General features: G+C 49.4%; 1 protein-coding gene across 1 annotated transcript; it reads right to left on the reverse strand.

Annotated features, from left to right (window-relative positions):
- Positions 1–4,960: 4,960 nt before the first annotated feature.
- On the reverse strand, positions 4,961–9,203 carry LOC138120125 (zinc finger CCHC domain-containing protein 10-like). The gene is made up of 2 exons (XM_069032583.1): positions 8,769–9,203; positions 4,961–7,241 (listed from the first exon to the last, which is right to left on the reverse strand). The coding sequence occupies exons 1-2, from the start codon at positions 8,858–8,860 to the stop codon at positions 7,016–7,018; spliced, it is 318 nt and encodes a 105-aa protein (XP_068888684.1). The 5' UTR covers positions 8,861–9,203; the 3' UTR covers positions 4,961–7,015.
- Between the last annotated feature and the right edge of the window lie 4,210 nt (positions 9,204–13,413).

A 13,413-nucleotide genomic window follows, 5' to 3' on the forward strand; every position in this document is an offset into this window, starting at 1 on the left:
GTGATTTGGCTCCTGAGCGTTTCAATTTAGGCCCCCAAAGAGAGGAGGAGCTGCTGCCCACATTACACCTTACAGCTCTGCCAAGAGGCCTTTAACCCCATGTGTGCTCAGAAGGTGGGGATGCAAACCCCAAATCCCATCTCCGCCTCCCTCTGCAGTCCTTTAAGGGGTTCCTCTAGTCTGGAAAACCAGTTCCATAGCTATAGTAAACCCAGAGTCTCCTGAGTGAGAAACCACGTACTTGTAATTCCTCTGCAATAGCCTCATCCCACCTCCAGCAGCCCCTGGGAAGTTGCAGGCAAGAACACCTAACCTGGTAAGCAACTCCAATTCTTGGCAGATTTCCAGGACAATGCAAAAACATTTCAAAGTATTTTTTCAAAACATCTGCTTATTGTCCTTTAATGCAAAATAGTGATTCCATACCAGTCCTAAGAAGAGCAGGCCCAGAGAAGACCTTGCTCTCTACAACTCCCTGACAGGAGGGTGTAGCCAGGTGAGGACTGGCTGCTTCTCCCAGGCAACCAGTAACAGGACAAGAGGAAATGGCCTCAAGCCGCACCAGGGTTGGGCATCAAGAGGACTTTCTTCCTGGAAAGGGTGGTCAGGCCTTGGCAGGGGCTGCCCAGGGAGGTTTGGAGTCCCCCCGTTCCTGGAGGTGTCCGAGGAACACCTGGACATGGCACTCAGTGCTCTGGGCTGGGTGACAAGGTAGGGATTGGGCACACATTGGACTCGATGACCTTAGAGGGCTTTTCCAACCTCAGTGGTTCTGTGATTCTCATGATTCCAAATTCATTTGCAAAAGTTCTCACACCTCTAGTCACACCTTAGCAGGTGTGTAGGCCCAAGCTCATACATTTGAGAGATTTACTGCCTCCAGTGGGATCTACACCGCAATTTCAGGAAGAGGCAGGACTTGAGCCGTTACGAGAGAAAACTTTGCAAAAGCATTCCCTGGAGAGACATCCTGAAGGAAGGTGTCTCCCCCTCTTCTGACCATAGAGGGAGCTGAGTCTCCAGCGTTAATTCTAAAACTTTCGAGCTCCAAGTCTGACTCCCAGAAATTTTATTGGCCCCGCTTCCCAGCACAATACTCAGGCCTCACATGTCGAGGAAAAAAGCAGTGCAGATTAAATAATTAATGCTTCTGGGTACTGTTCTCCCTCTAAACTACACACAATCCCAAAGGAACAAAACCCTTAAAGAAGATGGATTGCTCTCACTAGCACAAGAAGGAGAAATCTGACAGGGATCTACTTCATCATTCTGCCAAGGCTTTGTCAAACACCTCAGCTCCTGCACTTCAGGGAATAAGAAGTGGCTTATAAGAAGTGACTTTTATGTCAGTGAGCATGTTATTATGGATTAATCTCGCACTGGAGAACAGTCTTCATACCCTACTGCATCACCCAAAGAGTCTGGAGGCTGCTGCCTAGTGAGCTCCTGAGTTGTATCTTCCTTGTCAATCTTATCAGCCCCTTGTTTGATTGTAAAAACGTAAACAAAATGCAGCAAGCATTGGCCCAACGGCTCAGGACTTGCATATCTCTTCCAAAGAGAGGGAGAAAAAAGAGTGTTTCTCCCAAATCACAGAGTTTAAAAGTTCATGTTATCTACATATATTTTTAAAAGAAAAAGAGGAACAGTAAAATATCAGGTAATATGCCAGTGGTGCTCCACTCTATTTCTGTTCTCTTCTTCCACTTGTAGCATCTCTAAGAATACTTTAAAACCAGCCAACCAACCAAAACAACAAAAAAACAACGTTGAAATGAAGCTGAACAAGAAGCAACCGGGCTGCTGGCTTGTGGGCACTCCACTGCCCGAGTTCCAGTAAGGGAGTTTATCCTCTCCGCAGTTTTGAGCCAGATCCCAAAGTACTGAGCATCAGCTTCTAGCTTTTTTAAGAATTTAACTGTAAGAAAAGCTGCTGGGGAGGGCCATGCTCCAGGCATATTCATGGGATTTCACCCGTGCAGCTCTCTAAGCTGAACTTGTGTCTGTCTTTTCCTCTACCTTGCTGGGCTTGGCTCATGCGTTTCTTGAGGGGAAGGCCCTGCACTGATCAAAGCATGGACTGACCTCAGATAAACAGCTTCTGTCAGTGTAGATCTATCCTAAATGGACCATTTCCCAAAGTAATTCAAGTACCTGAATTTCACTTACTCAAAACTGCTTTTAAAGAAACCTGGTTTAACACATTCCGTTTCTAAGAAACTACTGGGCAGCGCTCCTTCACTCCCTGTCAGTGTTATTCTCTGACCCTTGGAGAAAGGCTTTAAAGCAACAAAGGGCTTCTTAAGCACCAATAACTTGCTCAGTCAAGAATTCAAATCAATAGCAAGGGCAGAGCCTGACTTCAAAACCTATTTTAAAACAGAAGTTAAAAGCAGTTGCATTGCCAATTGACAAGATTAGAAAGGTTTCCTTAGCAGTTGTGATTACAAAGGAATGAACTGTGCAGGGAGAGGACCGAGCATGGAGCAAGTGGGGAGCAGGGGGGAAGAAGGGGGAAACCTTCATTTGCACTGTGGGTTTTTAACCATCATGATCATATCTCAACCAGTCTAATCTCAAAAAAGGAAAAGCTTCCTGGACATTTTTCATTTCAGCAAGAGCCTAAGGAAGCCCTCAGCAGCAGGAGATTGGAATAACTGCAATCCCTTGAGCAAAGGGAGCAGGGCGTGCTCCTCAAAGCCAGACCTTCATCCACAGCACCCAGAAGGTAGCAAAACAAGGCTACAACAAAGCCTTAAGTGGGGAATGGGTTATCAAGGGTTTTATAAGGAAAAGTCTGAAAAACAGGACCTGGAGGGTGAGAGAGGAAAGAAATAGTGAGATAGCTGAGGCCTCTTGGAAAAAAAAAAAGGGGGAAAAGGTCGGGATTAAATTCTAACTCAGCTGGAGCTGATCTTAAATGTAATAGGGGGAAATTGCAGCAAGAGGAGACTTCTTTATAGCAGCCAAGTACTGGGATAAATTCACTATAGAAACAGAGAAATCTACATCAGCAGCAGCTCTCTGCAAAGAGGTCAGGCATCCATTCCTCATGGCAAAGCAGGGCACAGGGAACTGTGCCAGACAACCTCCTCCCCAGGTTGATCCCAGCCCTAATTTCAAAAAATTGCACAAAAATATAATTATGCATTAACACAGCAAAGTCTTCTTTCCAGCTTATCAGGCTTTGAGATGCCTTAGATTGAGATGCAAACCCAGCTCCTACCACTGTGCTGTGCTCGGACTCTTCCCCCCTTTCCCCGACCCCATCTCCTGAGCAACCAACAGCTCGCAAGGAGCCGGCACTCCTGGAATTTCACACTCGGCATCTCTTCCAAGCTCAACAGGTGAACAAACAGGTACTCCAACACCTCCTTCCTTTGTACTTCGGGCAGCACAGACCCACTGGGAGAAACTGGAATCCAAGGGCAGATGTAAACATGGGACTCCTGCTTGCCACTGTCTCCACCCGTTCTCCGGCTCCTGGGCTAGGAAACAAAAGACAACAAACATTTAAAAACCATCCTTGAGGTGTCTTGAGGATGCCCGGGCCTGGAAGAAAGACCTTCCCATCGCTCTCTTGGCCTTTTCCCACTCTGAGGAACTGTGCAAATGCACAGCCACACCCAAGCTGGACAGCCTGGGATGTTTTCTGCACACCAAACACCACAGTCCCAAGCACCAGGAGCCTGAAGATGCCCTGGATTGCAATTCACAGCATCAGTGAACCCTGCACAGGACAGCCAAGTCCTCTGTGTGCAGAAGAAATAAAAGTTGCTATTTTTAGTGGTTAAAATACTCGTGGGAGTTATTGGCTGCTTACACCCGTGGGCTTGGTAGGGCCTCCCATACTTACGGATTTATCAGAAGAAGCAGTTTCAAGTTCCTTCCTTTTGGAGCCCAACTCCAAATGGGAAACTTCTCACGAGTGCTCGTGAGAGAGGCAAGTGGAACTTCAGGAGCTCAGGAAAGCGACTCCCTCCCCTGAGTCCTGTCTCACCTGCCCGAGCACCCAGTGCTTTTATACCACCTCTCTCCCTGCTTTCCACGTTCATTTAAGTGTAAGAAACCTGCAAGTTCTCGCTCCAGCACCAGCCGCCTCTTCCCTGCGCCCCTAAACTGCCGCACTGCTCAGGCGCTGCTCCCCTCGGTTGCGCTGCCCCTTTGCCACGGGGCCGAGCTGGGACAAACTCCCGCTTTTGTTTCCCAGGAAAGGCTCTGCAGGGAGGTCCCGCCGTGCCGCCCGCAAGTCCCGGCCCCAGCCCCGCAGCTCCTCCCCGGCTCCGTGCCCGCGCCGGGACCGCCTTCACCCCGCGCAGCCCCCGCCGCCCGCTCCCGCCCGGCTCTGCTCCGGGGCCGCCCCCCGTCGGGTCTTTTCCCGGCACACGCCGCGTCGCCGTTCTCCGCTCACTTTCCACCTCGCTGCAGCCACAGCAACAGCCGCCCTCCTCCATTATCACCACAACCCTCGCCCGCCGCTGCCGCAGCCGGGAACCGAACCTGGCGCTTCCAAGCCGCTCCCGGGCACCGCCGGACGGTACCCACGGAGCAGCAGGAGCGGGAGGGTAAAGCCAGTGCGCATGCGCAGCGCTGCCCGGCTCCGCCCCGCCCTTCAACACCACATGACGTAACCAGGTACAGCGCTGCTCGTGCGCTTCCCTTCCCACAACACCGCGCATGCTCAGCACTGTTTCCATGGCTCCCTTAATGACCACACGACAAAGGGCTTCCCCGCTGATCAGTGCGCATGCGCACCGCGGAGGGATCCGCCGGAGGGACTACTTGTGATGCGGTCCTGCCCGCGGAGGAAGCACCGGTGATGCGTCCCCCAACCGCGGAGTGATCCGCCCGAGGGACTATTTGTGATGCGGCCCCAACCGCGGAGTGATCCGCCCGAGGGACTATTTGTGATGCGGCCCCAACCGCGGAGGGATCACCGCTGACGCCGCCCCGCCCGCCCCGCTGCTCTCGCTCCCTTTGCCCGCTCTCCCCTCTGCTCCCAGCGCTTCTCCTGCAAAGGGCGCAGCTTCTCCTCGGCTCTTTTCCTCCCGGGCTGCAGCGAGCGCTCCCCTCAAGGAGCAGGGGCAGCTTTGCTCGCAGCGGCAGCGATTAAACAGAGCAGGCCCGCAACAATTCCTGCTGAGCCGGGCTTTGATCACATTCCTGAGCCAGCACGGGAGCAGCGCCTGAGGCAGCAGCACGTGAAGGCGGCTGCGGCTCTGGCCGGGCTGGGGAGGGGATCCTCTGTAAAATAAGAACATGGAGAGACAAAGGAACCAGAAAGGGCAGGAAAAAAAAAGAAAAAGCCAAGACAAACTAAACTTTTTAAAAAAAATAATCCGGAGACCCAGGGACTTCCGCCTGGAGAACTTCCTGGGGCGCAATCCTGCCCCGCTGGGAGGCAATGCCAGGGCAACGCCAGCTGCAACCTGCACACACCACCACAAAGATTTCGGATATTTGCAGGAAGCATCCACTTAGCAACTGCTGGTTAATAATTTATTCACTTTCCCATTAAATGCTACATTCAGTCCACAAGACTTAAACACCTTTCTGGTAGTTTTATTTACACTCTGCAGTGTGTTCTGTAAAACACAGGAGTGCTCACAGACACACACACACACAGAACATAGGGATTTCCAAACATTTAAGTAAGTTTAAGTTTATTCCAAAGGAAGTCTACGCACTACTTTTTCCATAAAAATTATAAAAAAAATACTTTACTTGCTGTATTTTACCTAAACTAAGATACTTGAGAATTCTTCCACAAGTGATGCCTCCTCCCCACAAAGGGCACTCCGACAAGAAGAAATTCAGGAGACTGCATCACCAAATAAAATCCTAATGGCAACTGCTTCAATGCACCAGAAGAACAAAGAATTCCCACTCTGCATCCAGCAATCCCTGCGCTGGAGCCTGTCTGCATCTGCGTTTGTAGGGCTTGTGGGGCTTTTGCACTCACTTCCTTCTCCAGGGCAGTTCCCACAAAGAAAGAATGACTGAATTTCTGCAGACTGCCACTCGGAAATCCTGCATTTCACACAGCCAAAGGGAAACACTTTGCTTTGAGCCCTTTATTTCAAGGAGTCTCTTTTTTACTGAGCATCCAGTGAGAGCAGTGCCCAGTTGTGGCTGTTATTATTTCTCTGCTTTTGCTGCGTGGCAATATTGTGCTGGAGCTCTGCAGAACACCCACGGCAGCCCTTGGCTCACTGGGGCACACCGAACTGACAAAAAAAAAGGCACAAAGATGAAACTCCTAAAGCAGCAGCAGCCCCAAGTCACTGAGCTGCTGCTTCCCAACACCAACACTCTGTGTCTCAGCAGACACTTGCAATACACGAGCCAAGGCCACAGGGCAGTGAAAAGCCCAGAGCCTGCGGGCAGGACAAGCACTCCGTTGATCAGGAACAAACCAACACAGCTCAACTGCATGGTGCACTTAGGACTGGACCTGGAAGCATCAGGAAAAGCCATTGGAACACAAGCTCAGCAGCACAGAATCCATTTGCCACCAGCTAATGAGATGGGAGGCTCTGTGTGGGACACGTTGTGCATTCAGCTTCAACAATGCCACAGCTCCACAGCAGCGCTGAAAAACTTCTGCTTTTACCAGTTGGAGAGGATTTTCTCAATGGAGGTGAAGGTGTCATTAACAGAGGAACAGCACACGATGCGCAGCATAACCGGCAATAAAAAGCTTTTGCTTTCCAGCATGCAAACATCCAGGTTACTGGACTTCAGCTCATAGAAACGAATCTGATGATAGATTTTTTTAGAATTTTTCTTGGAACTAAAAAAGTAAAATCTTCCATAAAAGGATACAGCACAAAAATACTCTCTCAGTAAGTCTCAGGAAGCCATTTAATACCTTCCATGTCCTAGGAACAACTAGGCAAAACACTTGGAAAGTGTGAGCAGTAGAAATGTTGACCATTGAATGTTTGGCAGCCGTGTGCTCCAGCCCCTGGGAGGGGCTTCTCCCCCACTCCACACCAGTCCTGCAGCTCCCCAGCTATTTCTTCTTCTTTGGGGGCTCATCCTCAGAGCTGCTGTCGCTGCTGCTGCTGCTGGAGGAGCTCGGATGCGAGTCGAAGTCGGAGGAAGAGCTGCTGGAGGAGGGGGAGGAGCTGTCCTCACTGTCACTGTCCTCGGAGGAGGTAGAGGAGTCCTGGCTGCCAGAGGAGGAGTCGCTGGCTGAGCTGTCGCTGCTGCTGCTGGAACTGGTCACACTTTTGGACCTGGGAGAGAACAAAGAGCTGAGCACAGCCCTGCCAGAGCCCATGGCACCGTGTTCTCTGCTCTGCTGGAATAATCCAAAGATCAATTAGTTGCCTTGAAACTTTCCAGGCCTCACCACCTAAGCTGAATTCCTGTGCCCTCCCTCCCTTTTCCCCTCCTGGATGAGTGGATTTTGGCCATTTGAGCAATGGCAGAGTGGCCCCAGGGCATGACATAGCCCAGCAGGACTGCAGAGAGGGGAAAGCTGGCCAGGATCTCGTTCCCAGCCCTGAGCAGGGGCTTTACTGGCCTGACTGTCCTAAACTACCCGAGCTCTGGGGACAATGAACCAGGCTCAGTCCCTGCCTCACCTCTGCCACCATGAAATTCTGGCACTGCAAGAGTCAGGGGAGGTTTCAGAAGTGATTTCAGCAAGGTCAGAGCTGTTCCCAGCAAAAGCTGTTCTTGGACTACTCCTGGCAGAAGAACCCAGAGTACCTGCCACTGCAGGATGCTTGTGACTTCCAGGTGGAGGAGAAGGGTGGAAACAATCCAAGATTAAGACAGAATGATGAACACAGCAAAGAGGTTTTTTCACGTTCGGCCCTTCCTGGGCTGTTCTCTGCTTGTTGTTCTCAAGATCAACATCTCCGAGTAAGGGGGGGTGATGTGAATTCCAAGGAAGTACAATTCAATTCTCCCCTAGATCTTTCCCTAAAGTACACGATACTGATTCACCTCCCTTCCCACCAGAGTCAATCAAAGAGTATCCCAAAACGTAAATTATGATCATGCGGAATCTGGTCTCCATTAGAAAAATTAATGTAGTATTTTTTATCAGAGCTTTGGTTAAATGTAACAACTCAGGAAGTGCCTGTGCTCAGGTTATTGAAGAGTACGAGGTTTTCTCATCGTATCAGCCCTGCCAGCTGACAAATGTGGGTGTGCACTAAGGCACAAAGCACCAACGTTTGCACACTACAGCTGTGATCTGCTATCTCTGTGTGCAGACACAACCACTGCTCATTACAGATAAACCCACAAGGCTGCTCCAACACTGACTTACCTGGGGAAAAACCAGCACTAAGAGGAGAAAATAAAAAGCATGGGAGTAGTAGTTTCACCCTGACCAGCTCCATGAGATGGGCAGGAATCAGAGGATCCGCTGAGTAACTCTGAACTTGCTTTTCCTGATCACCTTTCACAGAATCCATAGCAGCAACCCATGCACAGCCCGTGTGTAGGTTTATTCCAAAACCCACTCCCAGAAACATCAGGATATTGCACCTAAAGCTGCCTCTGCCAGAGGGAAGCAAGAGCTGGAGCTGCACTTGGATACGTGCAGGCAGGGTTGGGCCCCTTCTGAAAGCTTCAATCCCTGTTTTTCAGAGATTCAATTAGGGATAATGACATTTTCACAAAGCTCTCTTAAGGCACGTGAAAACCCAAGTAAGAAAATGGAATCAAACCCTTTGTTCCACTGGCCTCATGCCCCAAATTCCAATGGGACAGACAAGTCCCTCTCCTCGGGAGGCAACGTCTCCTACCTGGATCTGTGCCTTCCGCAGCCTTTGGTGGCCGCTGTCTCCATCCTCCCACACCTCCTCATCTTCCTCCTCAGCAGGCCTGGCTTCCTCATCCTGCAGAGCAAGCACAGGGACAGTCACCAACCTGCTCATCCCAAACCTGGCCAGCAGGGATGGACTGCTGGGACCCCCTGGACGGTCACCCCTCTGCTGGGCACCATCCCTGCTCTGCAGTCCATTCCCGTTCCTGGCCTGGCATCTCCTTTGAACGGGATGTTAAACCACAACCACTTGCTCGGCTGGGTTTTGGGACATCAGAGACTCCCCCAAGGCAGTGGACAAAGCTCCTGTTCCCACACCCTCTGCCTCCCAAAGCCCTGCTAGGGCCAGGCAGAGCAAAGGAAACCCCTCACTTCCTGCTGGAAATTTCCTCTTGTGCTCGGAAACCCAGGGAAATCGTGGCTGCCCCATCCCTGGAAGTGTTTGAGGCCAGGCTGGCTGGGGCTTGGAGCACCCTGTGGATGGAATGAGGTGATCCTTAAGGTCCCTTCCCACCCAAACTATTCTGCCATTCCAGGATGATTCTGTGATCTCTCCCTGCATTTATTTTGCATCGCTTCCTCTCTAATTTGAATTCCCAAATCAAAATGAGTTTTTAAAGAAATCATTTAAAATTATCCCAGGAATAAAAAGGGGTGCATCAAACATACAAGAATCATTCCTACCTCCATCAAATCATTATTAATTGGAAGCCTCTTTCCTCATCTCTGTCCTTAGTTTTCCTTTCCTAGGAAACCTTGTGATCCCACAGTTTCTCCAAGAGATTTACTGGGATTGCAGAAAGCTTTGCTCTGTCAGGGAGGCAGGGGGGTTGACAACACTTGTTCCTCTGCATCTTTATCCTTTAACCAGCTTTCCCCCAGAATGGTGCTGCAAGAGAAGTTCAGAATTACTAGAAATGGATCAGGTTCACCTTTTGTCCTCACTCTTTTCCAACTACTTCCAAATTCTTGGAATTATCCTCAAATGAGGCCTAGCAAGCTACTGTGAAAACATCGATCAGAGGAACATCCTGAAAAGAGAAAACCACATCCAGCAGCAGCCAAAACAATCCCATTGCTATTCTTACCTGGTCTCCAGGTGCTCCTGCCAGAGCTCCCAACACCCATTGCCATTCCATGAGGGTGAGGAGGCAGTTTTGGATGTGTTCTTTGCCATGGGATGGGAAAACAGAGCCCAGAGGGTCTTTGTGTCCCTTCCAAGCCACCCCATGATTCCATGATACCATCAGCACCTATACCAATTCCATTCTGGAAAGCCCAATTCCATTCCTCCCATCAACTCAGAATTTCTCCCTTCCTCTCTCTGCTCCACATCAGGCATGTGTTGCCACGTGCCACAGGCATGGGATGCCTCAGCATTGCCTGGGAATGCCACTCAAGGCTGCCCTTGTGGCCTCAGCGCTCCAAAATGCCCAGCTGGCTCCCGTTCCAGCTGGGAATGTCCCAAACAGCAGCGTGGGCTGTGCCCTCTGCCATCCCACCATTGGGGCAGCTCCCATAGAATGTGACTGACTTACTGGGTTTGCAATTCCTGGCTTAAAAGTCAGGTGGTGGAATATCCTCTCCTGGGAATATCCAGAAGACCAGAAGGCTCCCTGGAAGCCACAGGTCAGGGACAGAGTCAGATGAACGATCCTGAACTGGTTTTCAGGGGATGCATCCCCAGCCTGTGGCTGCAAAAACTCCAGAGCTGTTCCTTCCCCTTGGGACAGCCAGGGAAAACATCCCCAGCATGGATTTCTGACAGGAAAAACCTCACTGCTCCAGGCTACTTGGCTCCTCCCAAATCCAGGCCAGCACTCCAACAGGCTCTAAGAACAAAACAAGAAAGAAGGGAAATGATGCTTTTTACTGGTTTCAGTTGAGCTGCACATTTATCTTTTCCCATTTTGCATTTCAACGATGCAAAAAGTGAGAAGGAACTTGAGGAGATGTGCTCGGTCCGAGAGAAATAATTTTGGAAAAACTCACCTCACTGGATACTGCAGAGACAGTAAAATTCCAAATGGATTTCATGATCCTGACAATGCCAAGTGCACTTCAGGGATAAGCCACAAGATCTTACAGAAAAACAGACCCAGCAGTACACATCCAGGAAAACATCTTGGAATTAAGGGGATAAAATCATGGTTTATTTTCCTGCATCTGTTTGATTTTAGGATCCCTAAAAATGTTACATTCCTAGAATCAGGTGTGGGGGGGTAAATTAGAGGTAGTTTGTGATAAAAAAATTGTGGTTATAGATAGGGCAGATATTTATGACTTACATAACTCCGTAATGTAAATATGTCATATATTAGGGCACATAGATATCTATTTATATATAACATTTTTTATGTGTGCACAGATATAGTTTATATCAGACACTGTGCCTGTCTGAGGGCCTTGCTGCTTAGCTCCCAACTCATTCCTGATGAAAACATCAGGCAAAAGTTGTTTGGTTTAACTGTTTCCTCTTTTCCTTAATAATTATTTTACTCACTTGGAATAACCGAGAACAGCTGTTATAGATGTGCAGCTCCCAGTGGGACCAAGGCGCTTTTCTGCACAATGCAGAGTGGCTTTTAAGAGATTCATTAGTCAAAGAAGTGAGGATTAGGATTTCAAATGCTCTTGGGCAATCAGGCTGGCCAGAGCTCCCTCCTAACTGTGGGACAGCAAAACCCCACAGCCAAGGGTAACCAGGGATTGTGGGGATGGAGAATTTAATGGCATCAGGTGGCAGCTGTGCCAGTTCAACTGATAAAAAAGTAAATCCAAGATTCCTCTAGAGGAGTATTGTTCCTGGATGTGTGTAAATACAGGGACACCTCTTTACTCTCAAGTGAGGGAGGGTTGTGGTTGTGCTGCCAGTTTACCCTTGAGATTTCCAGGCTTTATTTCAGCTCCCCTGGCCGGGCCTGATGGGCAGGGCCGGAGCCGTCGGGTGGCTTTGGGTGCGCCGATGCCGTCACGGCCCAGTGGGGGTGGGAGCTTAGGCTGTGGTGGCAGCCTAGGAAAGGGATCAGATGTCTCCTAGAACGGCCCAGAGTCTAGGAATGGAGGGGGAACTGAACTGCCCCCCCAGAATGCTGCCGGGCTACAGTTCTGGGCCAGGCCCGTCAGAAAAGTGGCATCGTCAGTGGCACCTCAGTGGTTATTGTCCTTGGAATGATCAGGATCAGGATGAAATCATGTTCATGCACTACTGGGAAAGCAAGGAGCAGGATCAGTGCTGTAACTCTCTACACTCTCTCCAGGAGTGCCTCAGGTCATGGCAATTTAATGTGTGGAATAGTTTCCTGTGCCTACCTGGGCAGCTGCAGTTATTGCACAGGCATTCAGGGCTGACAGTTCCCTGCGGGGAGAGCTCAGCACATGTCCACAGAGGCAATCCCAGCATCTGAAAGAAAGAAAGAAAGAAGCAGCAAAAGGTGATTGCTTCTCTTTCCAAGTTATTTCAAGTGCTCACACCCAAACCAACCTTTGCTCTTGATGCGAGTGATGCTTTCTGGGGGAAAGCAGCCGATTTCCAAAGTTCCCTTCCTGCCCCGTGCCTGATGTGCACAGGAGAAAACCCCTTCCCTGAAGGGACTGTGCTCCCTCTAATCCTATTTGCCCAGTCTGTTCCATGGGGATATTGCCAGCCTGGGGCAGCAGAGGCACCCGCAGCTCTCAGCACTCTCTGCTCCAAGCACAGCTCTGGGCTCCTTTGCAGACTGCCTCTGCCATGGGGTTTTCTCCAGGAGAAGCCAAGGAATTGCTCATGGAAGGGTGGAGATTAAGTTAGCCCAAAGGAAGTAAAGAATAAATATCTCATTTTCCCATCAAAATGCTCATGCTCTGCCCTACAGATTATTTCAAGTTTTTCCCACAAGCTTTGCCCTACCCATCACCTCATTTTTACCCCAAAAAGTAATTTTCTATATCCTCAAGAATGTCTCAGTGTCTATCCCCAGAATTTTCACTGTGTCTCTGCAAATGACTGCCTCAGTTTACCTCATGATGTTCATTCTCTTCCCTGGGGATTGCTTCAGATTTTCCTTCCGAGCTGTCCCTGTCTGTCCACTTCTGATTTCTTCTTTTTTACAAGAAAGTATTCATTCACTACCTCTGGAGATTATCTCCAGTTTTACCCCCCAAAATTTCCCTAACATTCACTCTTCATTGCCTGATTTTTACCTCAGTATGTTCATTCTCTCCCCTAGAGATAACCTCCGATTTTACCCCCAGTATTTTCCCTACCTGCCCGCTAACTATTTACTCTTTTTGACCTATAAATATTCTCTTTCTGCCCTGGAGATTTCATCAAGTTTTACTATGAAATATTTCACTATCTTTCCAGTACTGTCTCACTTTACCTCACGATGTACGCTCTCCCTGCCACACATCCCCCCAGATTTCACCTCCAAAATTATTGCTACTTGTCCACTACTTATTACCTGATTTTCACCTCCGTATGTCCATTCTCTGCCCAACAGGTCATTTTAATTTCTACCCCCAAAACTTTTCCAACCTGTCACCTAGTGACTGCCTCAGTTTAGCTCAAAAATGTTGTCTCTCCTAGACATTACCTCAGACTTTACCCCCAAATTTTTTCCCTGTCTACAAGTTACTACCTCCCT

Source organism: Aphelocoma coerulescens, chromosome 1, assembly GCF_041296385.1.
Source record: "Aphelocoma coerulescens isolate FSJ_1873_10779 chromosome 1, UR_Acoe_1.0, whole genome shotgun sequence".
In the NCBI taxonomy this organism is placed as follows: domain Eukaryota; kingdom Metazoa; phylum Chordata; class Aves; order Passeriformes; family Corvidae; genus Aphelocoma; species Aphelocoma coerulescens.

What these genes read in the sequence shown, in the direction of transcription:
- LOC138120125 (XM_069032583.1), bottom strand. Translation starts at nt 8,860, where the DNA reads ATGAGGAAGCCAGGCCTGCTGAGGAGGAAGATGAGGAGGTGTGGGAGG. An exon ending in TGCGGAAGGCACAGATCCAG is followed by an intron (nt 7,242 to 8,768) that starts GTAGGAGACGTT and finishes GTTCTCTCCCAG; the next exon opens with GTCCAAAAGTGTGACCAGTT.